Source organism: Dermacentor variabilis, chromosome 6 (genome assembly GCF_050947875.1).
Source record: "Dermacentor variabilis isolate Ectoservices chromosome 6, ASM5094787v1, whole genome shotgun sequence".
Classification (NCBI taxonomy): domain Eukaryota; kingdom Metazoa; phylum Arthropoda; class Arachnida; order Ixodida; family Ixodidae; genus Dermacentor; species Dermacentor variabilis.
The window spans coordinates 190,281,324-190,306,849 of record NC_134573.1 but is presented as its reverse complement, the minus strand read 5'-3'; the positions used below and the strand labels follow the sequence as shown (position 1 = coordinate 190,306,849).

The 25,526-nt window shown below is 44.4% G+C and overlaps 1 protein-coding gene across 5 annotated transcripts in view; it reads left to right on the top strand.

Annotated features, from left to right (window-relative positions):
• The window catches only part of LOC142585995 (protein DENND6B), a 102,631-nt gene that overhangs the window by 39,694 nt on the left and 37,411 nt on the right, over window positions 1-25,526 (top strand). For 4 of the 5 annotated variants that reach the window (XM_075697174.1, XM_075697177.1, XM_075697172.1 and 1 more), the window contains 6 exons: window positions 570-630; window positions 1,672-1,829; window positions 2,548-2,642; window positions 8,629-8,685; window positions 14,990-15,054; window positions 18,629-18,718. In XM_075697174.1, the coding sequence (XP_075553289.1) occupies window positions 570-630; window positions 1,672-1,829; window positions 2,548-2,642; window positions 8,629-8,685; window positions 14,990-15,054; window positions 18,629-18,718 (526 nt within the window). The remainder of the gene's footprint in view (window positions 1-569; window positions 631-1,671; window positions 1,830-2,547; window positions 2,643-8,628; window positions 8,686-14,989; window positions 15,055-18,628; window positions 18,719-25,526) is intronic. The other variant, XM_075697175.1, reaches the window with a different exon arrangement.

Genomic DNA, 25,526 nt, shown 5'->3' with positions numbered 1-25,526 from the left:
CATCCCTTGTCGGCCGACCATTCGATAGCTTTCCCTCAGGTGACATCACATTTAGCCACCCTGCTGGTGTCACAGTGTGCGAATGAGGGACTGGAAAAGCTTGGAAAGGGGCGTGGAATTTTTAAAGAATTGTGGCTCATCCGTGGCATATAGAGTTGGCATGTTCGCGAAAGATGATCATCACATTTTGCTGTACACTATGCACATGTTTATTCAAAATGTTTAAAAAAAATGTCAGAGGCGTTTCAGGCCCTTTTGACAAAACGTCAAGCCTGGTGGAAGAGCATGAAATTGCATTTGTCCTTGTGTAGCTCTGTGCAACAGCTTAAATATTGCCATACCGGTGTGGTGTTGTGTCAGCAGTGTACCATGAAAGCAATAAGTGTGGTGTCAGAAACCGTGCCATTGGTGGGGAATGAACTCTATCCAAATGCTTGCAGTAGGGGTTTTATTGAAAGTGTGATCACCAAGCAAGTTTTCTACTTCTGTGAACAGCCCTGTTTAACACATCTCTTGCGGAGTTCACTTTCTTAGAGCTAGCATTGACTAGGAACCACCTGTCAGTGCAGGTGCCTGATGCCTTTGCTGTCTCATGTACAGCTTCTGTGGGAATTGGTGCTAGTGTCAGAGGTGAGTTTCATGTTCATTGACATTTTGTTGCAATCAGTACACCTCCCATGAGCAGTCAGTGGTACTTACGGTCATGTGTCAGAAGGCTAGCACCATATGCGTGCTCGTTCTAATAGAAACTGCAAAATGTAATGCCAAGATTTAGTGAGGGGTTGACCTTGGCTAGTTTATTAGGTTCTATACTGACGACAGCGCAAAAGAGGCGTAACCTAATTAGCACTAGTTGGCACATTTCTGAGCTTTTCTCTGGTGCATTTTTATTGCGCTGTTTTCAGTGCAGAATCATGCCAAGATGCGTTGGTCTGTGGACAATGTAACTACAGCACAACTACATTCAAACGTCTGAATTGGAGCGCTAATTACATTTTTGGTGTGACCTGGCCATTTCGCAGGGCACTTTTGAGATATCCCTTTATCACTTCATGCTTGCCTGCTCTAGACATGTAACTTATAATTTACTGAAGCTTCATGCCACTTGGCAACAAATGCTTGTGGGAACCATGAGGAACCATTAGTGCACAGCGTGCCATGTTGGGAAAAATTTTTCCTCTTCGGGCAGGTGCCTTGCAGCAGCTCTGGCTGCTGCAAGGAAAACAGTGCCAGCAAGGAACAGCTGCAGGGATTGCTGTGCTGTGCAGATGCTGCGGTTTCCAAGATGGCATTAGACTTAGCGAGATGGCGAGACAGGCAGAGGCCACCTTAGAGTTGGAGTTGGTGTTTACAGCATCATTGTGTATGCAGCACATATGAAGACTTACCAGCCTCCAAAATCCATTTTCTGATTAGCTTTTTGATATGACTGTTGTCATTCCATTGTACATATTGGCTTTTTGTTATCAGGTAGTCTTTCTTTCTATGAGTGAGATTTGCAGTAGTTGCTTCCAATGCATAACGATGAGACAATATCATGCTAAGCTCTAGGAATCTTACATTATGTAGGTGGATGATAGAAAAAGTGCTTGTTTCAGATTTACGTATCTACATTATTGAATTTTGCTGTTAGCGTGGTACAGCCACACTCAGTTGTTGTTTTTCTTGCAGCCCATAGTTGTGATGGCTTCATCGCCTGCCGTGTGCTCAGAGACTGTGCTTGCATTAGTAGGGCTAGTGTGGCCCCTGCGGTATTGTGCAGACTACCGGCCTTTCTTCACAATCCATGACAGCGAGTTCAAGGAATACACTGCTGGTTCACACTGCCTGTGAGTAAATGCTAGCAACTGCTTGCTAAACTGCCCACACCTGCTAAGGACGACAGAAGTTGCTCCTAGAGGCTCAATATATTCAGAGAAGCTATGTGCATTCACTGCACATAGCAGATGACTGCAGATACTGTGTGTCCGCCCTTTATAATGTATTTTTTATCAAAAGCACATGTTTGCTGAATAACAGACTGCAACCTTATAGCACATATATAAGACAGGTGCAGTAGATTTATCTTGTTTTAACATTCCAGTCATGTGTTGAGGAACATAAACTCGCCACACTGTGTTTGTGGATGCAGCCATCTGCAGTACATAACCCAAACTACACTGCTATGGCATTGCTATGAGGTGGCCATTGGTGTCTCTCTCCTGTGCCCTGATGTGGTAGCACCACCATGCTTATGCAGTTCGGTGTCATTTGTAGCACCTTCTACTATGGCCAGCAGACTACAAACAAGGATACGAAGTGGGTGAGCACAGTGCCGAACTACAACTTAATTGCAGTGATGCATGCAAATATATGCCAGCAAAATAGCAGTCTGAAGGTTGTCATCTTCTTTGTTGGTGTTGGCTTTCTCTGCAGCTTTTTATATGTAAAAGGGAGCCTCCTTTACAGGAAACAATCAGTTTGGTAGGGGGATTTATAAGTTGACCATTTTAATATCAAGCAAGCATGGATTGCATTGAACAGCCGATGCTTGCTTGTTCATTGCAGGCCCTCTGTGATTCTGGGCGTCACCAACCCATTCTTTGCGAAAACACTCCAGCACTGGCCTCATGTGCTGCGACTTGGGGACGATCCTCTACCTGGTGCGTGCCAGTGCTTTGCCAGGCATGTAGCGCCCTGATCAGTGGAGGTTCTAGTGTGTTGGGAAACGTCCACAGAGTTGCTAAAACAGAATGCAGGAGAGGCTTGCCACCAACTGCTCACTGTTCAACACTAAGGAAGTAGACGTGCTCAACATTGCACTCGTTGCCAGTTGCTGGCCACAGGGGGACATGTGGCGCCAGTGTCTGGGGGCTTTCTTGTAGTGGTATTTCAACCACAAAAGCAGTGATGAGAGGCCACGTGTGTATTTGGCATGGCTTAGTTTGTAGCCTGCAATGTCACCACCAACTATGTAAATGCCTTTTGTGAAAGCAAAACAGCCAAAGCATTTTGGTAAAATGTTATTCTTTTTTTTTATTTTGTGCTCTCTCTGCATGGAAACTTCGGGACAGCTGTTATGCCGCAGGCTGCAGGTTAGATGAAATTCTCTGACAGAGGAAATGGGTTTTCAGTGTTCCAAAGCAACACATGCGCCATGAGAGGAAATAACTATAGGAAGTACTGACATAGGAATACGTAAGCAATTTCTTTCAAGGCACAGTCATATTCACTCACGTTCACACAGCAGTTCAAATAATTTTTCAAAGGAAACTTGCGAAAAAAGAAAAAAAGAAATTCATTCCATAAATTTTGACACTATTAGCAATACTGAACAGTGGGTTGTGAATTTAATAGACAGATCATAGAATATTCGGAAGTGGGTCAAGCCAGTGCGCATTTAATTTTTTAAAACAGCTGTAAGATGGATCGATTCTTGCGGGCACAAATACACAGCACTAGAACACGTCCTCTTTTGTTAAGTTCTGTCTCAGCAGTGTTTTATAAAATGGCCATTCATAAATTAGGCACTGCACAATCAATTACTTAACACTATCAAGTGTGCCTACATTCACCATTGACACATCAATTAAATAAAACTTAAGAGTGGCTTAATCTTATTGTGGATAAAATTATTGCTAAGCATATGATAAAAGCTTGCAAATACATATGTATCAGTTATTTATCACAAGCACAAACTGGAATGTAAGCAGAAATAAGTTAGATTACTTCCCTGTGCAATGCAGCATTGCTGTGTGGCTGGTTGGTGAATAGACTATGGTTCAAAAGCTTTACATCTGTGCACATTTGAAGCCAAGGTGAAGCAAGCAAGTGAATGTAGAAGTACAAAGAGGACTTTATTGTGACATGTGTCACTTTGTGTTGATAGCGGGATCATCAAATTTCTGGTGAGAAATATGGTGCTGGTTGATGTTAAAGGGGCTCCGCAGCACCTCGTGTGACATTAGCTGTTTCTCTATTTCTGTGGACACGGCACATAGGCAGCAATAGCAATAGAAGGCACAGAACAGTAGAACCTCATTGATATGCTCCCGTGTCATATGATTTCATGGCGCCAACATTCGCAATAAAGAAAAAAAAATTGCCCTATACACTTGCGCTTCTTTTTTTGCCGGCTAATACGTTCCTGGAAAACATGATCATTCGGCACTAGTGTTCAGTACATTGCCAAACTGTGATCGTTCACACGTTTTGGGGTTGCTAGATCCCGTGTAAACAAGAAAAGGCGCGAAGCAAGTATGATCGAGAGCAGTAGGCCCCCACCATTGCAGCTTCCCTGGCGTACTTGCCTGCCCGTATTACGTGGAAATGCCAGCACGTAGCCAGTTTTCTCTTCTGGTACTAGCAAATCTTCTGGGTTATCGCATGTTGCATCCACAGCTGTCGCTGCCAACCCTATTGCGCCAAGCATCTTCATTTATCTAACTGTTTGATCGCGTTTGTGGCATCCAGCCGTTGGAAGCGTGCTGCACGCTTTTAGTAGGCGATAACCCAAACACAATGCTGTTTCCTGCTGCAAACAGTGCAAAGTGAGCGTCATGTTTTGCTCTGGCGGAATCGTACTCTGGCTTTGTCTGGCAGCTCCATTTTATTTTGGTTTCCTTTTGCAGTCTTAAAACACTCCATAATAGAAAAAATGGCAAAGTGCACCTAAGGCTTCTCGGTCCCTACCAGGTTGATACGCGCCAGTGTCTTCCGCTGAGCCAAGACTTGCTGCTAGAATGCCCCGCCTGAAGAGACCCAGGCTGAATTTGAGGAGTGCAAACATAAGCTTGCCGAATCTGTAAAAACAACAATGTGCATCTACAGTCGTGTAGGCCCCATCAACTCAGCGTGTGTCGGCATCTGTTGCTGCAATGCTTCGCACTACATAAATGTCGACTGCAGTTGAGTCTGCCAAATTAGTGACTTCGGATTGTACGTTTTCCCAGTTAGTATGTTCTTTCTCACATTTTTTTACAAAACGTATGAACAGGGTTTTACTGTAGTTTATGTAGTTAACCCAAAAAAGCATGCTGGCTTTTGTGGTGCCTGAAACATTGTCACAAAGGCAAAGCATGCAAGAGACAGTCAGCCAAAGAAATGCTGTGCTGTGGTGTCTGTCGGGAAAGACTCCAACTACCGTGAAGTCTTCCATCCTTGAGTTTGGGCGTACTAGAAATGGCGTTGAAATGGTGTATTGGCATGCCTTGTGGCTTGAGGAGCAACAGAATTTCACCCTTCTCGACAATTGCTCGAACCCACCAAAGATGGCTTTCACCTTGATTGATGGCATAGAACACATCACAGTAGCACAAAGAACCCATGGCATCGCACTTATTAAAGCCAAAGAATAGGGAAACAGGAGCGCCGACTTGCCTGATAGGGCATTCCAACTTGTGTCCCGGCGAGTCAGCTGCTTTGTGGTATGCAAATCACAGATGGCAGGAAAACATGTCACTAACACCGAGGGCTGCATCGCCTGCAGCGGCCGAAGTGCAGTGTGACATGTAGTGAGGAACAGTGGCCTTTCTGTTTGTTGACAAATTCCTTCTTTGTTGAGATATGCGCGCATTTTCTCTGTTGCCCACATGGCACTGTCGAGTGGCGCTTGTCGCTCGCCAAAGTTCGCGGGGACTTCATCGCTTTTAAAGTGTGTAGAAATTAACAAGTGGCTGTTAAACAATCCAATCTTCTATGTTGGCATGCTTTTACTAAAGTTGCACTTGTTAATAAAAAATTGGAATGGAAAGCTCTAAAGCACTTCACCTCTTGGTGCATCACTGAGAGAAAATATGATGTATAACTTTGATTACTGCAGCGCGTTTCCTTATCTTGTCTGTGTTCACAAACTTATTATTATATACGGCATGTTTCGAACTCCGTCGTGGCATACTTCAGCAGGCATGCTATACATGTGCTACACATATGCTACACATGCTACACATGTACTACACATATGCTATGCATCATACGAGTCCTGCGACCATGCTTACATCTCTAGCTACAATTAAAGCTTTCAGGTGTGTTTACCACATACTACACCACCTAATTTGGCGACTGGTGTTAGCAGTGCCTGTAAATTAGTAAGGGCACATAGTACGCCCTCAGGAACATCAGCAGATCTTGGTTTTATGCTTAAACTTTGCTTATTAAAACAACTACAATTTTATTCAAGTGACTGTCGTGAATGTAGTAGCAGCCTGACACCCATGGAGGGCAAAAAGCATTTCGTATTGTTTTCAACTTAAATTAGTTTAGTGTGCCCGCAAGCACCATCACGAGCCAATATGCTGCTACTACTTCTCTGCTCAAACAGTGTGCTGTTATCGTCTTTACTTCCGCTGGTATGACATCGATGGGTAACTTCGGCAACACAATATTTTTCACTCTTGGAAATCAGCTGATTGTATCATTAATCATTGCAGTTGCAATTGAAAAATGCACTTCAAAGATGTACGACTTCAAGTAGTAATAACAGCTAAAGTTACCATCCAGTCACTTAATATTTTGATAGCTGAAAGGGTTCTTGACACATTGTTTCTCGACTTGACTGCCGCACGACATGCATATTTGGCGCCAACAGCTAGGGAAAGAGCAAAGGGAGCAGAGTACCTTGGAAAGCCATGAACAAGAGAGGTGAGTGGAAGCAGAAAGCACATTGCAATAATGGGCGCCTGTTATCACTGGGACATCAGCTGGCCGCGTCAAATGCATTGCCAGATAGGCGAGTCAGCGCTCCTGTATATTGTACTGCGTGGAACAGGCAAACAAGCGTGTTCAAAAACTTTTTTTAAAGGTGTACTGACACAGCATTTTTGTTTGCACATGTCTTGCTTTGTATTATACAGCTGCTGACTCAATAATAATGGTATAAGGCCTTGATTTCTGGAACACACAACAACTAATTCATTATACTGCAGTTAAACCTCACTATAATGAAGGCTCTAAAATCAGCAATTTGCTTCATTATATTGAACTTTGTTTTATATTGAAATTTGACCTTTTATGCAAAAAGTGCAATCGCTTATTAATTTTTCTTACACAGAAGGGGTGGCAAAATTTACAGGATTATCAGAAAAGACAAATTTTATGGAGAAAAGAAATTCGTTTTGTTGAATTTGAGAGCCAGTGACTAAAGATACGGTTTCATGTCATGTCGACTATATCTTCATGTCGGCGGTACCGAGCGAAGCCAGCCATGCTTTCACGTTCACTCTGCCCCCATGACTAATAGTGTCGCCCGCAACGGGATGACGCTATCATGACAAGCACTGGTAGCAGGATGTAAATGCTTTGCCTCTTGCTTCAACGCGTCTCCAAAACTTGAGATTACGCAACCTCCAGTACTAAACATGCCATCTTGGCACACCTGCTCTTTGCCCTGAGGCAGCTTGCACGGGCTGCGTGTGTGCTTAGCTGTGCCGACAGCTATGCGCAGCAACAGCCACACTGGAAAAGGAGACAGGTGTTACCGCAAGCTCGCTCCCCTCCCCTTTCCCCTTGCTCGTGCGGGAGGATGGTGCTTATCAAGATACCTTCCTTCTCGGCTCACCCTCGCATGCTTTCCCTTACCTAAATCATACAGCGTAGGGCGCAGTAGGATCTTATCGCAATTTAATTTTACATAGAACATGACACTGCTCCATTTCGACCATCACGCTTTGCCACATGCCATGGGATTAGAGAGGTGCATTCGTAAGCAGCCTTCTGTAAATCAACCATTTGCGTCCGTAGAAGTTTCCATTTATTGTCTCAGTATTCCCTTGCGGCGGCAGTGAAATTTCGTGACATTGAAATTGTGTACAAACACTTCATTATATTGAGGTTCTAAATACATGGTGTTCTATGAACAAGAAGTTACAGAAAGTGAAATATATCGTTATATTGCCAAGTTTGTTATGTTGAAATTCGTAATATTGAGGTTTGACTGTATTTCTTAATGGGACCAATTTGGAATTTGCACCAATTTGAGCACTTGTGTGTTGGGCAGGACTTGCCTACACTTGTCTGCACATCATGGTGGCCACAAGGTCTTGCAGACTGTTGATGTGTGGTTTGGTCAACGTAGTGCAGTGGTCACAAGATACACCTTGGTCGTCTGGTCATAAGCTGAGCGCATTAGGCACCAGGCAGAGGACATGCCCTGCTGTGTGCACACAGAGAGTGACTGGTGCGGCCTGCGCCCAACTTCTGGTGTGGTCTGCAACCGGGCCAACTGATGTGTGCATTGAGGGTTTGTGATACCATGTGATCCCTGCCTCCTATTTTTGTGATGCATTGATAAGTTCTGCTCAACACACTGTATGCCGCAAAGCACTTTGAATTTGTCGCACTGAAAGATAATATAATTTAGTGATTTAGTTTGCATTTGAGGAATTGAGGCATGTTATACTAGCTATGCAGTCAGCAGCCATCTGGCAAAGCAAGAAAATGAGATGCAAATTTTTTATGTCTGTACTTTTGATGGCAAAACTTGCTCTTGGCTGCCTCCTCCTAACAAGTGGCGTAGCACCCACCTGATGCTCACCTTTCTTGAATGAAAAATGCAAGTGCTGAAGCACTTCTCTGTAGTTGTGCATACTGATTTGTAATCAGCTTGTTTGTATCTTGTGGTGGCAGCTAAGAAAACATCAAAATTTTCCACAGATTCTCCTCAGAAGCTCAAGAAAGCAGGTCAGCTACGGACGCTAGACAGCAAACCAGGTATGGTGATGTGCTGTGGCTACATTTAACATATTTGTTAAATGCTTTAGACACTTAGGGAGGAACAAAACTGTGCATGAAAGGAGAGCAAAATGAAAGTGTTTAAGGAAAAGTCCTGACTAAATCGAGTCCTAACAAGAAAACATATAAGTGTAGGAAATAACTAATGCCTTAAGAGAAAGTGTTAGTTTGGAGGCTCCTATCTAAATCCATGGAAACAAATGAATTGTTTTTCTCAGCAACCACTGCACCAACTTTGATTAGGTTTGTTGTATTGAAAGGGTCCCTGAAATGGTTCGGACAAATTTTGTAGATGCGTAGGGTATAGCTAGAGTAAAACATTTGCACCACAATTTAAATGAAGCGTCTCATATTACTACAGCTAGAGATGATTACAATTTACTCTCTTCCCTAGCGATGCTTTTTCTCTTCGACTCATTTGCTGAGTGATTAGGGCTGAGCTGTGCCTTCGCTGCCTCTGTGCCATGATGTGACATCGTGTCGTCTACTTCCGTTGTCTTGGAGCCAGCGCGCAAAGCCTCTCCAACCTCTCCACTAGTCTCCTGGCCTTCTATTCCCCACGAGAGCTATCCAAGTAGTGTATGTTGTGAGTGTTCAGTTGCAGCGCCGAGCGTGTCTGCTATCCTGGAAGCCACAGGCAAGCTGCTCGTTTTGACAGATGGGTGGAGGCCTAAACTAAAGCCCTCGCACACTGCTGCTGCTGTGAGTGGCCCGAGTGGCCTGCACGGCACAGCCACCTGGTGGTTCAGGGCTTAACCAGCCAAACAAAGAGCTACTATTGCTGTAAGCAAGTGTAAAACATTTTAAACATTTAAAAAAGACAGTGTGTTCACGATTATGCTCCTGCTAAAAATTTTCACAAGCAGCAAAGTAGAATACACTTGGTTACTGCTATATTAGCTCTGTGTTTGTCTGATTGAGCTCCATGCCACCAGGTGGCTGCACCGTGCGGGTCGTTTACGCTTGCGCCTCTGCTCATTAGGAAAAACACCCAGGCCCAGTCTGCTTGCGCTTTTGTTTATCCAAATACCGGACACGCTAAACTCTATATTGTGGTAGTAATCCTCTGACTTAAAGTGATGGCCGCAAACGCGTAGATGCTGGCGCCGACCGAGTACTGACAGCCCGATGTGCTGCAGCCACACCGCTCGCATGTTGCCATGCAGAGGGACATTTGCTGATCTCTAGATTTGCAGCCCAGAATGCAACAACGACTCATGGTGCCAGTGAAAAGAAAGCTCGAGACCAGTACTGACAGTACAGCTCACGTCAACACAGAAAATGTTTTAACGCAAGCAGACGACGCTTGCTCTGTGCTGGCTTGAGTGTAGTAATAAATTATCTTTGTGCATTCTCTTTCTGTTACTTCTTTTTTATTGAAACAAATTAACGAAGATTCCAATTATTACGAACAACATTTGTTCATCCTAAAGTTGGAAAAATTATCGATGGCATGACCTGGGTAGCCAATCGGATAGCTCGCCCAACTGATGCCAATTGGGAGGGGCACCGCTGTGATTGGCAGCAATGTACATTTTTACAACCTTGTGAGAATTGTACGCTTTACCTGGAGCGCTTAAATGCATCACTTAATTTTCAGGACCTACCCTAACGACTTGGTGCATTTCTATAAAATTTTCAAGTTAATTTCAAAGTCCCTTTACAAGAAAAAGTTAAAATCTAGTGACTGTAGGAAGTGAAATGTTGACTGAAGCCATTTATGTTTTTATAAATATAGTAAAAATTCAATAATTCAAGAAATGAAACTATCGAGTTTACAATTCTGTAACTTAGCAGTGAAAGATGATATCACAATTCTGTAAACTGCACCTAATAAATTGAAAGTGGTCAGAATTGATATATTGTAAACCTCTCTGAAATATACCACTATTATGTGGGTAACACTTTTGCAAAGCCTTTCTTAGCATTGTAACAAATTCAGATAAGCTCTATATTCATATAACAAATTTGTTTGTTTGTGATGCTCTAACAGATGCAGTTTACAGAATTGCTATATTTTTTTTGTGAAACTTCTTCCTGTTTATAAATTTTGGTGGTCGGTGTCCATTTTAACTTTTGTCATATATATTCCCGACCAGATGGGCTTCTGTCCAATTCTTGATTTCATCCACTTGCGCTGGGCATACAGCCAACCCGCCATTGCTCAACATTGTGAACAAGGCTCCCATGCATGAGTCGAAATGTCTTTCCTTTCATAAACTTTCGTGGTCGGTGTCCATTCTTAACTGTTTCATTTTTTAGAGGTTAAAATTTTCAACAATTCTTGTAAAGCCCCAAAGCAAAACTGCTTCCCACAGTCACAAGAATTCAACTTTCTTTCCCAAATGCAATAAACTTCATTCAAATAGGTCCAGGATTTTCCCCATAAAAGCATTTCTTTGTTTAGATGTAGTATTTGAACAGACGGCATCGGAGTTGGCCCCGAACTAAAGCTTCCTCTTAGAGAGTTACTTGTGTTTGCTTATGTTTTAGATATGTGCTTCTGTAGTGGTTTCTCTGTGGCATTTCTTGAACCGATATTTGCTCTATTGGTTTCGAACATAATTTGTTCGCAATTGTAGATCGATAACCTAAGTTAGAAAGTAAAAACACGTTGGATTAGAAAAATTATTTACGGCAGGTTGCTTGGGGCTTTTAGAGGTTAGGGAGGCTTTTAACATGCAAAACCTTTTGCACAAAGTTCAATGGAGAATCAGAGCCCAAGATTGTCAGCTGTACCTTCTTCTGAATTAAAGCTAGTAATTGCTCGAGCCTTTGCGGGCACCTGCTGAATTGTCATCATCCTTTGTGCTTTACACTGCATTGGAGCACTTCTACTTGTGCTCAGACTGTAGTGACAAGTGTAGTCTGTCCTTCATCTCTGTTGAATGTAATTTATGTGTTTTTGATTTGCCAAGTTGTTTTTGTTCCCAACTGCAGGTGCAAAGTTGATCACACACCCATAGAATTTGGTGAATAACGTACGACTTCCCCTCCCCCCTTACACTCCACTTTAATTCTGAGCAATAACTAAAAAACAAAATTAATGACAGTAATACTAAAACTTAATTTACATTAAAATAAATATGCAGCTTGAGCTTTTTTTCTTGTTATGCTGTGACCAGGGGCGTAGCTGGGGGGGGGGGGGGCGCGCTGATGGGGCTTCAGCTGGAAATTTTTTCGTGCAATTTGGGCGCTTTCTGGCTAGCAGATGAGAAAAAGAAACAAGGGTCGTTCGCCACCATCACTAGGGACTCAACAGATTGCAACGTGTTCACTTGAGCGCAACCTCTCCAGAAGTCTTGTCTCGCCAGTGTAGGATACCGATCAGTAAGCACATCGTTCTCTGTGGACCAAGCGTCTCATGCTTTCTTCAATACTCGTTCGGTAGCCACATTAGGTGCCCGAAGTAGGCATGCTATTGTGGCCAACATGCTTTCCTTTGCGTTTTCTTCTTCGTTTCGGTGCCCCCGGCCCCCCCAAAAATGAAGAAAAGGACATTGTTGCGGCGCAGCAAATTGTCGCATGGTGAAAGTTCGATTTTATTACTTCTTCTTTCGTAAAAAGCAATGGGCCACGGGACGCTTCAGTTGCCAGATACTTTTATTATATTATTGTGATAGCAATTATATGGACACTCCAGGTGCATTCTTGCCATTGCCCTCATGTTCTGAATAATTGCCACGAGTGATATCATCGTGACTGCGCGCCGCAAGCTGTATATGCGAGCGAAAGCGTAGGTGGGCGGGGTGCATGGTTGAGCTGACGATGGTAGCTCAGTATTGTGCATGCAAAAGAGAAAAAAGCAGGGCAGGAGCGCACCGCCTTCCGTCGCATGCGATGCATCAGGGGGAGGGGAGGGAGGGGGGGGGGGGGGGCTTAGGATTCTGTTATCTGTGAATCTGTGATTGCGCAACATGTTTATTTGCCTTGTTTGACGCATTATATGCAGTGACTTTTTCTTAGATACGTATATTTATTGGAGACTTATACGTGTCTTTAAATATCTTGTTGGGAGGTTTTGTATATACGTGCAGTGAACTTTGTTTCCTGTGACATTTATTTGCCCTTTATCAAGCTGTATCTTTGCATTTGTATATTCCATCATATTTTCACATTTCTTATGTACGAGGGCGAGTCAACTGAAAGTCAGTCAACCCACCCCGCACAATAATGGTTCGGATCATTTTCTGTGAGGCGTGCGCGTAGCACCTAGGCATCTCTCATTTTCAAAAGTGACACACAGGTGTGAGGATAAATGTTCTTTCGTGCTCTCATACACGGGGTTGAACAGGTTTGCCTGATATAATGGACGCTTCAAAAGTTCAACAGCATGGTGTCGTGAGGTTTTTGACAGCTGAAGGAGTTTCCCAAAACGAAATTAGTCGTCATATGGCTGCCGTGTATGTTGAACATTGTATTTCATTGGCCACTGTGAAGTGTTGGAGCAAACGGTTCAAAGAAGGACATGAAGTTGCAAAGGCAATCCAAGACCGCGCCAAAGCCACCATGCAATCACCCCCAACACAATTGCAAAGAACGGTTAGACAAGAATGGAGGATAAGCATCGATGAATTGGCAGGGCGCGTGAACATCAGTCGTGGTTCGGGTCACACCATAATTCATGCACGTCTCGGTTATTGGCCGTTGTGTGCACAATGGTTGCCCTAGATGTTGAACTGCCGCCAGAAGACGGAGAGGTTTGGCGCTGCCTTGACTCATCTAATCTGGTATCACGATAAGGGTGAGGGCTTTTTGTCTGCAATTGTGACCGGGGACGAATCATGGTGCCACTACTACAAGCCTGAAACACGACGGTAACGCTTACGGTGGAAACATTTGAATTCACCCCCCAAAGAAAAGCAAAGGTTGTCATTTCTGCCGGAAAGGTGTTGTTGACTTTTTTTTCGATCGTCAGGGGCCATTACTGATAGAATTTGCTAAACCTGGAGAGGCTATTAATTGTTTCCGATATTGTGAAACGCTGGATTGGCTGCGTGTTGCAATCAAGAACAAACAATGTGGAAAATTGACAAATGGGGTCATCTCGCTCACGACAATGCTCATCCTCACATTGCTGATGTGGCTAATAAATAACTGGCAAAGTTCAAGTGGGAAACGCTGGAACATCTGCCATACAACCCGTACCTGTCACTTTGCGACTTCCACATTTTGGGGCAATTGAAAAAACAGGTCAAGGGAACCAGATTCGTGTCGGACGATTACGTGAAAGAGTGAGTTATAGACTTTTTGAGGCAGCAACTCAAGGAGTTTTGTGAGATGGGAATCACTCGACTCATTAGTCTGTGGGACAAATGTCTAAATGCTCATGGAGACTACTTTTAAATAAAGTACCCCGTTTGTCACATATTCGCATTGGCTCACTTTCATTTGACTCCCTTCGTATATTTTGCAGAACTCCTGCTTTTTATATGTGCTCGCTGTTGCGACTATATAATTTCAGTGCAATTACTCACAATATGCGACCGGTCATAGCTGCTCGTGCACATTACATTGGGACAAAGGACAGCATCATTAAGTTTTTCCCCTGGCCGTTGCATATGTACAGAAATGTAAACAAGGCTCTTTAATGACAAAGTTTCGTTTAAATATTTGTCCTCAACTTGTTCATTTCATGGCGTTTACATTCTTCATATCAGCGGTATGCACTGCGTTGCTGGTTTTGAACTGATATTGTCCTAAAATTTGTGATATTTTCTTTACTTATTAAGTCGACAAAACTACATGGAAGCATTGATATCAGCTATTTTGGGCACAATTTTTGTGACATACGAGTATATTCTTTTGTGAAAAGACACATATTTTACTTGTCTTGACAGTGCGTAGCGTTCAAGAATTCGTTTGCAGCATCTTTGGCAATGGAAATGCATTTATTATTGATGTATTTGATCCCTTGACAAATTATATAGGAAGAAGGCCGAGCTGCAACGTGAGGTCCCCCAACCCCCACCCCGAACGAAACTTCTGGCTACGTCACTGGCTGTAATTGCTGTTCAAATTTTCTCCTTTCTCTGTGGCACTTCTGGTCCCCATGGCTGCTGAATAATGTCTGTGATTTTGTGTTTTGTCAAGTGTAGTCGAGAAGCACTTCTTGTCTTTTGTGCCCTGGTGTCTCACATCCAAAGTATTGCAGTTCTGCTTAGGTTCAAAACATTCTATCCATGCTTGTACAAACTGTTCTGACTGCAGATGTCAAGTGTTTTATTGTTGCTACTGTGCAGAGATAGAATTGTAGAGGCGCTGTTATATCTGGTCACTGCAGGCCTGTACACCCAGCACAAACCATTGCTGCAAAAAGACAAGGTGCTTCTCAAGAAGCTGTCCAAGGTGAGCGACCATAGCTTGACAAGTGTACACACTACACTAGTCTGCTGTTGTGGATCCTAGACTGGAGTACCCAGTAGAATGCACACTTCAGGGAAGTGTTAAGCAGTCAGAAAAATTGTTCTTTTTTTATTTATTGTAATAGTAGTGCTTAACAATGTGATGCATGCGTCTACTCGTGTGTGTGCACCTTAGGATTGTTTTCAGGTATAGATACAGAGATCAAAGTGACCATCATTTGGCATTTGTTAAAAATTACCAAACATATAGCAAAGCCTCAATTTTCATAACAAAACACACATGCATGCTTATGGTTGTGAAAAAAAAAAAGTTTTATCTGGCATCAATTTTTTTAAGAAGGAAAGTAGGGAGCCACAGGCATCGAACTGGGTCATTGTGACTCCAGAGGAAGACCAAACCTCGGAGCCATTTTCTGTGAACCTGAAAAGATGAGAGAGATTTGCTGTGTATACTTGTGTAACAGATGCCAAAGGCTATGTTTGTTACATTTATTGGTTTTCAAGAGTAATAAATAAATGCTGGTGGCGAGCCTGTGCTTGCACGTCTTCCCTTTGCATGTCTACATCTCCTGCACTTGTGGGTCAATTCTCACTGATGTTTTGCAGCAACTTGGCAGTCACCGTATGCATCATGTCTCTTGTCATGCTAGGTTTGCCAGACTACAAAGATCAGTGCCTGTTGCTCCATGCATGAGTTACACACAACAACTATGGGAATACCTATTGGCTCAACAGCACTGCCACTTGGCAGCCCATTAAAATAACTTGTGGATGGGGTTCGAGATCTCAAGGCACTGAAACGTGCTGTACGCTGAACTAAATGCAATGTTAGCCACATGGGGATCTTGAGTGCTTGACGGTCCCTTCTCATACACAGATCACTGTTACCTCTGGTTGCCATAAATGCACAGTTGTGAGCAGTGTGAGAGGGAACACTGACTATTTTAAAGCAATGATTACTCATAATCTATGTACTCAAACCTGACATCTTAATGTGTAACAAGTAGCTTCACCATCAAAAATTTAGTCTCATTGAAGATATTTATGTGAGGCGTGTTTGTTTAGCTACAATGGTAGCTTGCATGCAGTTTAGGTGTTCTCTTTCATATAGCTAGAAGGTGTACATGTATACGGTGTCGACAGTGCATAATTTTTTTGCTGCATTCAGGCTGGGTGATATTTTAAAGGCATAGAGCCTGCCAAATTTCTTGTCGCGAGTTTCCATATTTCAGTACGTGGAAACAACTTTTGCCACATTTCATCCTTTGTTTGCTTTCAAGGTCTTTGGAATGCATGCAGTGGTTTTGATGTGGCCAAATGTACTGGCTGCTCTTCTCAGGAATCATAACAACCTGGATATCCTTTATCACTCACTGCTGGACAACATCTGCTGGGCTCTCTTTATGGCCAAGCACACAGCTGCCTGGAGTAAAGCTTCGATGTAATGAAGTTGAAAGTGGAGCCAAAATTACCCTTCTATAATAACTGTTTTGTTGTACACCTGCATGAAAAAACAGTGCAGCTGCCTCATACCACTAAAGGGGAGCTGCCACTGGCAAAGCACCACATACTACCGCAGTAGTCTGTCATGCAACTGCTCATCTTTACTGTTGTTGTGCTTACAGAAGTAGTAGTGCAACAGGTCTGCTACACCCAGCACTTGTGCAGCCGTCTTGTGGCAACTGCTGTGCTGCGACCATTACAAATTGCTGTACATGTGCAGCAAAGTTGCAGGGTTTGCATTCTCTTCTCGTGCTCTTGGTAGTCATTTGGCTGTCAGCATTCCCTGAACATGTCGGTGAAGGATACTATAGAGAAACACTAAATCAGTTTAGACTTCCATTGAGTTTGTGATAAGTTGATTATTAGAAGATAAAATAATCAAAGTATCATTATTTGAATTTTGTCGTTGTGACGTAATGGATTTCAAAGTATTTGTTGTATTTGGTCCCATGTTGGCTTAGTATATGTTTCCAAAACTAGCCCTGTTCAGTCCTTTTCCCCTTTGGAACACAGTGCAGTCTGTTTATACCAATAAGCAATTAACACTGCCCCAGCAGATGGCGTCAAAATCCATGACGAGCTGATCACCAATAGTCTTTCCTTCTTGCATCTATTCTGGTTTACTAAGCTCCTTCTAATAGTTTAGTAATTTGCTGACGCAGGTGAGATCAATTTTCTTTTTAGTGTCCCTTTAAGAGGGCTTCAAGTACCTCCTGTACCACTGCCTTCATGTCCGGCATGAGTAATATGGAATGTGACAAGTCTACTGAACACATAATTTTTTAGGGAAAACCTGGAAGCACAGCATCGGCTATCATGAGCCTAGAAAGCCATGTGCTCATCATCTGCATCAACACACTTGTGTGGCATGCCTGTCCTCTTCTGTGAATGTGAACTTCCTCCCATCCTCGGTGGAGGGCCGTCAGACTGGTGTTCAATCTTTCTTCATTTCATCTTTCCTTATGCCTTGATTCTTTCGATGTTGTGACATGGTGTGGGGGCTTGAAAAAATGTTGAAGAGATCACTGCTCAAGATGACGCAACATACTCCCTACGAAGAGGGCATGCTATTTTTGGCACAATGGTTCTGATTTTTGCAGCTAATGAACACTCAACAGCACTGGGATAGTAAGAGTAGAAATTCCAAGGGGTGCGCATCACTGGCCAAAGCATGCACAGAAATACACATGCTGTAGCTTTGCAACTAGTGGAAATGTGCAGGGATACATCTCCTGCCTTGAAGGCCATGCATATGTGTGGGTGCATGTTGATGAAACTTGCATTGCCTACGTATTTTGACATGCTGATTTCAAATATGTAATTAATTTTTATGTGTAACAAGTAGCTTTAATATATTAAGGCATTTCTGTACTTTGTGTGTAGTAGTTGAGGTAAGCTCTCTGTTAAATGCTGGATGTTATAGAGGAGGATGGCATATCGTAATGTTGAATGCTCTAGACTGATTCAGGCCAGAATTATAGCACGTCAAACTTTTTAGAGCGAAAACCTACATTAGCACCCAACAGAAAAATTTACTTTTTGAAAATGTCTGTAATAAGATTTTTTAGGCCTACTGCACTCTAACTGTACAACTTTCTGACAAAAAAAAAAATATTGCAGTAGGATAAGTAGAACCAGAGATATCATCACTCCAAAACTGCGACGCCATCAGAAATTCTGTTTTGGGAAAATGAGAAAAACCATTTCATGACATGTTCATGGTCATTATGGCAAAGACTAATACAGGGGTCCAATAAAGCAAAAATAAATGCTGTACACCAACCTGGAGGGAAGGAATGCAAAAAGATATTTGAGCTAATTTTTGGCTCCAAAGAGCAGTGTCTCCTTTTGGCTTTAAGAAACTGAAACCACTTAGTGGGATAAATATTGGTAACAAAGTGACTTCAGTGGTTGGGCGCAATCACATTTCTGTCATCCTGAGTGAAAAAAAAAAAGGGGGGGGGGTCAACGCTGACACATGGTTGGGCTGGTGATGGCATTGCTACTCTTGCACTGGCGCAGAAACAGTGTATGCTGACCTCCTCTCCCTACAGGGGGTGCAGACCAGGCGTCCGAGTGAAGTTCAGAGTGCCCTGCTCAAGCGTTACCTCCTTGAGCTCACGCAGAGCTTCATGATTCCCTTGGTAAGATGCACACTAGTTGCACCTTGCATAGTGTCTGCTATTCCCACTGTTGGTGTGAGCACATCGCAGCTTGAATACTTCAGTGACAAGTCTTGTCCATATACAAGAACTAGCCAAAGCATCTGGTATTCAGCTTCAGTTATTACAGTGTGCAATTGCAAAAAGTTTCTGCTCAAAGGATCTCTCCAGCTTCATACCTGGTTACGTGGTGTCACCTTCTTTTGTTTTTGACTCTGTCATTCTTCACTTATTTTTGCCATTGAAATATTAGAACAGAACCAAGTGGCAGAAACATTATCGCTGCCGTTTTTGAGGGCTTTACTTTGGAAAAACGCTGATAATTGAAAAGTTCCTGCCATTGAGTCAATACATAGCAATATCCTGTTTGCTGCTGTTCAGAGAGTCTGAAACAAGTTATGAAATGGAAAAAATTTTGGATTGTTTCAGCTATGTGTGTCAGCTAACATAAAACTTAGTTTTCATTCAGAAAATGTCCTTATTGACATCCCAGCATTTTCGTGATGGCATTACCCCGTTGACCTGCAGCTAAAGTGCTACTCTAATGAAGCAGTGAGTGGTGTCGGAGGTAGTTGCAGTGCAAACCTAGCTGCAGTTCATCTCAATGTCAACGAAAGCAAGACATCCACCTGTCTTTACAGTTAAAATGCAAGATCTTTCTCCAGAATTGCTACCTAAATAAATCACCTTGCTTCATTTTCACAGCCATGGCTCAAATAGAGCTAAACAATTACTTATATTTTAAAACATAATTTATGCTTTGAAATATGGCAAGCTCAGCCACCACGCAATAAAGGCTTGCGTGAGAGCTAGTCATTTGGCGAGAGAAGGTGCAGGTTTTGAATAATGTGTGCACAGCTTGAGGCAAATGGGAGTGCAAAAGGCTCCAACAACACTGGGGAATTTCATGTAGTGAATTTAGGTCCACTGGCCTGCTGTATCAGATTGATGTACCTGCGTGCAGCCTAATCTGCACAAATGCAGCTGCTATGTGCAGCTGTTGGAAAGTTTTGGCATAGTGAAATCAGGAGGTTTCCTGTTGTTGTGCGTGCCTTTATGGGCCCTGACACGAAGACTAGTCCCCTTGTCGAGCCTTGTTCAACCACTCTTCGTCATACGTAGACAGCTGATCACATGCATCATGCCATCATGCTATCATGTTGTGCTAAAACACTAATGGCTGCATCGGTAGGTAACTTCATAATCACAACATTATTTTTACAATCTTCTGAGTGGTAAAATACAACCCCTTCCCCCCATTTTTTAATATTTATTAAAATATGGTAGATATGCTCCTTATAATTTTTGGCTGTTTCACCCCTGCACTAACAGCACTAAAGTGCACCATTTCAAATTTTCTGTCATCCTGACAAAAAATAAATAACAATTTTTAATGCATCCCTTTAGCACTTGAACTCGTTTACTATGACAGCAGATAATGCTAAGGACTCCTATGCAAATATTGCTCAATTTTTCCAATCTCTTACAATTTCCTCGAGTGCTTTGCAAATTTTTCTGCGTGCCCTGCTTAAGCTCCAGCATCTTCAGCATTGGTTCGTACCTTGCGAGGAAGTGCCATGACGTGTACAGAAGAGTAAACATAGGTATCTAGACTATGCGGCGCACATATCACATCCCTTGACCTGTGGCATGGTACGTTGCTGTTGATGACTTTGATAATGATATGACGGTGATGATGGTTTATTAGCATCCCCTTCCCAACATCCCTGTTACATATTGGTGAGAGGTGCGGGGTACCACGGCTGGAAACGGAGTTCCACAGTGGACGTCGCATCACTGGCCTCACCATGAACGACGATGAGCACTCGGGACTAATGTCGTTGCCGCCTCCTAGGTCACCATCGCATGCTATGTCGCTGTCACCTTCAGCTGCCGTTGTGCAACCCAAGGATCCTGGAACTTTCTGCGGGACCGATGGCGCCGAGGTTGAAGAGTGGGTGGCCATGTATGAGCGCGTGAGTGGAATCAACAGATGGGACCCTACGCTCATGCTAGCTAACCTGCTGTTCTACCTAAGAGGCAGGGCAAAGGTGTGGTACAAAAACCACGAAGAGGAGCTAACCAGTTGGGACCAATGCAAAGAGAAATTGACAGAGTTGTTTGGCAAACCAGCCGGCCGTAAAATTGCCGCAAAGCAGGAACTGGCCTCCTGTGCCCAATCCCTCATGGAGTCCTATGTCTCATACATCCAGGACATGCTGGCACGTTGTCGTAAGGCCGATCACAACATGACAGAAGCTGAGAAGGTCGGGCACATGCTTAAGGACATTGCTGACAACACGTTTAATCTGCTCATGTGCAAAAGCTGCTCTACAGTTGATGCAATCATTAAAGAGTGCCGACATTTCGAGCAGGCCGAAAGCTGACGTGTCTTGCAACCATTCGCCCGACTTTCCAATACTGCCGCAACGTCGATGCGTGAAGATCAACCCGCACGGCAGCATGCATTGCCATCAGAGGATGTGGTGCGAATCGTTAGACGTGAACTGGATGCGGTGGCACCCACAGCTTTCTGATGCTACCACAGAACTGATGCTAGCACATTTTCAGTTCCCCTCGTACAAGCCATCGTTCACCAGGAACTGACCAACCTGAGCTGTTTTGATGGAAATACCCGCAATGTTCCGCCCACCGCTGAGTCTAACAGCACCGACAACTCTGCTAGGAACGTGTGGTACAGCCGCTCACCGCGGACACAAGTCTCGTTCACCGCAAACATGTTGCCCATCTTCCTGTTCATCGCAGCCACATTGCCTTTCGTCCCCTGTGGCTTTTGGCTGCACCCTTTCAGAAAACTAGGAAATGCAGCCCTCAGAGGTGGTGCTGCATTGCCGACTACTGCAGCAAATCCTCTGTCTGTGCCCACAAGGAGAAGTGTAATTGACGTTAAAATAGACGGTGTACCTGTCCAAGCACTCGTTGACACTGGAGCCCACGTACTGTGATGAGTGTTGGCCTACGTAGACCTTTAAAAAACGTCCTCACCCCAGCAGCTGCCCAAATGCTTTGTGTGGCCGACGGCGGCGTGCTGATTCTTGGAATGTGTACTGTGCGTTTAAGTATAGCCGACCACCCTATTTCTGTTCTCTTTGCTGTGATTGACAACTGCCCTCACAACGTTATCCTTGGACTGGACTTTTTATCCATCCATTCTGCTCTCATCTACTGCGCAACTGGCGTTCTTCAGTTAGAACTGCCTCAACTCGCCGATGCTGCGAGCACAGCCCTACCGCACTTGCGCTCGCTTCACGATGTGCGTCTGTCACTCGAGGCAGTTACTTACGTCACTTTGACCGCCCAGCCACAGGTTCCTGATGGTGAATGTGTGCTTCGCCCCATCATCGACATGCTTTTGAACCAGTACGTTGCTGTTCCGCATACGCTGGTCACGGTTACTAATAACGACGTCGTTCTACCGCTTCTGAATTTCAGCCTGTGCCCTCAAGTGATGCCGGCTGGCATGTTCCTGGCCAATGTTTCTAGTGGTTCCGAATTTGACATTGAGGGTCTGAATGCCGAGAGTCTTTTATTAGCGCCAATTGCAGCTCACAGCTCTGGTTCCTTAACAGATGACTTCGCGAAAATGATTGCACCTGACCTCACCTCTGCACAGGCCACGGACATACGTTGCCTGCTTGAATCATACTGTGAACTGTGACATCTTTGATTTCAGCGACAGGGCTTTAGGTCAAACATCTGTTGTTCAGCGCCGTATAAACACTGGAGACACGAATCCTATTTGTCAGCGTCCCTATAGTGTATCGCATGCTGAACGTCAAGTCATCCAATCAGAAGTGGACAAAATGCTCCGCAAAGGGGTCATCGAGCCATCACGCAGTCTTTGGGCTTTGCCTGTCGTCCTTGTGAAAAAGAAAGATGGTACTTGGTGTTTTTGCGTCGACTATCACCACTTAAACAAGATCACGCGAAAAGATGTCTACCCACTTCCACGCATCGATGACGCTTTGGACTGCTGCTGCTTCTTCATCATCATCATCATCATCCAGGTTACACCCACTGCAGGGCAAAGGCCTCTCCCATACTTCTCCAACTACCCCGGTCATGTACTAATTGTGGCCATGTTGTCCCTGCAAACTTCTTAATCTCATCCGCCCACCTAACTTTGTGCCGCCCCCTGCTATGCTTCCCTTCCCTTGGAATCCAGTCTGTAACCCTTAACGACCATCGGTTATCTCCCTCCTCATTACATGTCCTGCTCATGCCCATTTCTTTTTCTTGATTTCAACTGAGCTGTCATTAACTCGCGTTTGTTCCCTCACCCAATCTGCTCTTTTCTTACCCTTAACGTTACACCTATCATTCTTCTTTCCATAGCTCGTTGCGACGTCATCAATTTAAGTAGAACCCTTTTCATAAGCCTCCAGGTTTCTGCCCCGTACGTGAGTACTGGTAGGACACAGCTGTTATACACTTTTCTCTTGAGGGATAATGGCAACCTGCTGTTCATGATCTGAGAATGCCTGCCAAACGCCGCACCCCAGCCCATTCTTATTCTTCTTATTGTTTCAGTCTCATGATCCGGATCCGCGGTCACTACCTGTCCTAAGTAGATCTATTCCCTTACCACTTATAGTACCTCGCTACCTATCGTAAACTGCTGTTCCCTTCCGAGACTGTTAAACATTACTTTAGTTTTCTGCAGATTAATTTTTAGACCCACCCTACTGCTTTGCCTCGCCAGGTCAGTGAGCATGCGTTGCAGTTGGTCCCCTGAGTTACTAAGCAAGGCAATATTATCAGCAAATCGCAAGTTACTAAGGTATTCTCCATTAACTCTTATCCTCAATTCTTCCCACTCCAGGTCTCTGAATACCTCCTGTGAACACGCTGTGAATAGCATTGGAGGGATCGTATCTCCCTGCCTGACACCTTTCTTTATTGGGATTTTGTTGCTTTCTTTATGGAGGGCTACGGTGGCTGTGGAGCCGCTATAGATATCTTTCAGTATCTTTACATACGGCTCGTCTACACCTTGATTCCATAATGCCTCCATGACTGCTGAAGTTTCGAGTGAATCAAACGCTTTCTCGTAATCAATGAAAGCTATATATAAGGGTATATACCCCTCCCATACTTGCCCACTTTGATCCATCTGCAACGACCGAAGTCCACACTGATGCAAGCGGCCATGGCATCGGCGCTGTTCTCGCCCAACAACAGAATGGTACCGAGTGCGTGATAGCTTACACCAGCTGCCTGCTGTCACCTGCAGAGAGAAATTGCGCCCTCATCGAGCAGGAGTGCTTGGCTTTAGTTTGGGCTGTCGCCAAGTTCCGGCCATGTTTGTATGGCTGCATGTTTTCGGTCATTACAGACCACCATGCACTCTGCTGGCTGTCTTCCCTCCAGGACCCAACAGGACGGCTTGGTCGCTGGGCTTTGCGGCTCCAGGAATTTTTGTTTGTTGTCAACTATAAGTCTGGACATCTGCACAAGGATGCTGACTGCCTCTCTCGTCACCCCGTGGATCCCCCTGATCCTGCTGCGCATGATCCGGTGACCTGCGTGATGGCTTTTACTGACATGACCGACATGCGCGTTGAACAACAATGCGACCACTCCTTACAGTCCGCCATCGCCGGAGGGCAATCTGGCAGCACTGACGCCACGTGCCGCATGTTCGTTCTGCACGATGGCATCCTCTACCGCCGCACTATCAACCCTGCCGGCCCTGAGTTGCTCCTTGTGCTTCCTCGTCATCTGCGATCCGTCGCTCTCGAACATCTTCATGATGCACTGACAGTGGAACACCTTGGCATTTTGCGTACATACAACCGTGTACGACACTGGTTCTTCTGGCCGGGTCTCTACCGCTCCGTGCGTCGTTATGTCGCAACTTGCAAATTATGTCAGTGCCGGAAGAAACCTCCCCTGCCACTTGTCGGATGACTCCATCCAATTGAAGTTCCCTCTGAACCGTTCTTTTACGTAGGCCTTGACCTGCTTGGCCCTTTTCCGACGATGACTAGAGGGAATAAGTGGATCGCCATCGCTACTTATTACACTACATGCTACGCGATAACAAAGGCGTTGTTGACTAGTTGTGCAACTGACGTCTCTGATTTTCTCCTCCACAACGTCATTCTCCACCATGGTGCACCTCGATGGTTACTTACAGACCGCGGCCGCGCGTTCTTGTCTCCAGTTGTCGACGACCTCCTCTGTTCTTGTGCCACTGAGCACAAAATGCCCACCGCCTACTACCCACAAACGAATGGTCTTGTGAAACGTCTCAACTGAACACTTGCAGAAATGCTGTCAATGTACATTTCCAACGATCACCGCAACTGGGACGCCACGCTGGCTTACGTGACATTTGCGTATAGCTCATCCCGACATGACACCACAGGATATTCACCTTTTTATGTTTTGTATGGTCGCTACCCCACATTGCCATTTGACACCATCCTCCCTTCTGTGCCACATGTTGCAACTGAGTGTGCTTGTGAAGTCATCGATCGTGCTCACATAGCACGTCAAGTCGCCCGATCTCGTTTGTTAGCCTCGCAGATATACAAAAAGAGCATTATGACTGGTGCCATTGAGATGTTAAGTTCGCGCTAGGTGCTTAGGCACTCCTTTGGTCACCATGGCGTTGTGTTGGCCTATCCCAGAAGCTTCTCTCTCTCGGTACTCAGGGCCTCATGAAGTCCTACGTCAAGTTAACAACGTAAATTACGAGATTGCGCCGCTACAGTTTGATGCATCCTCAAGTCCGACACCTGTTGACGTCGTTCACGTTTTGTGG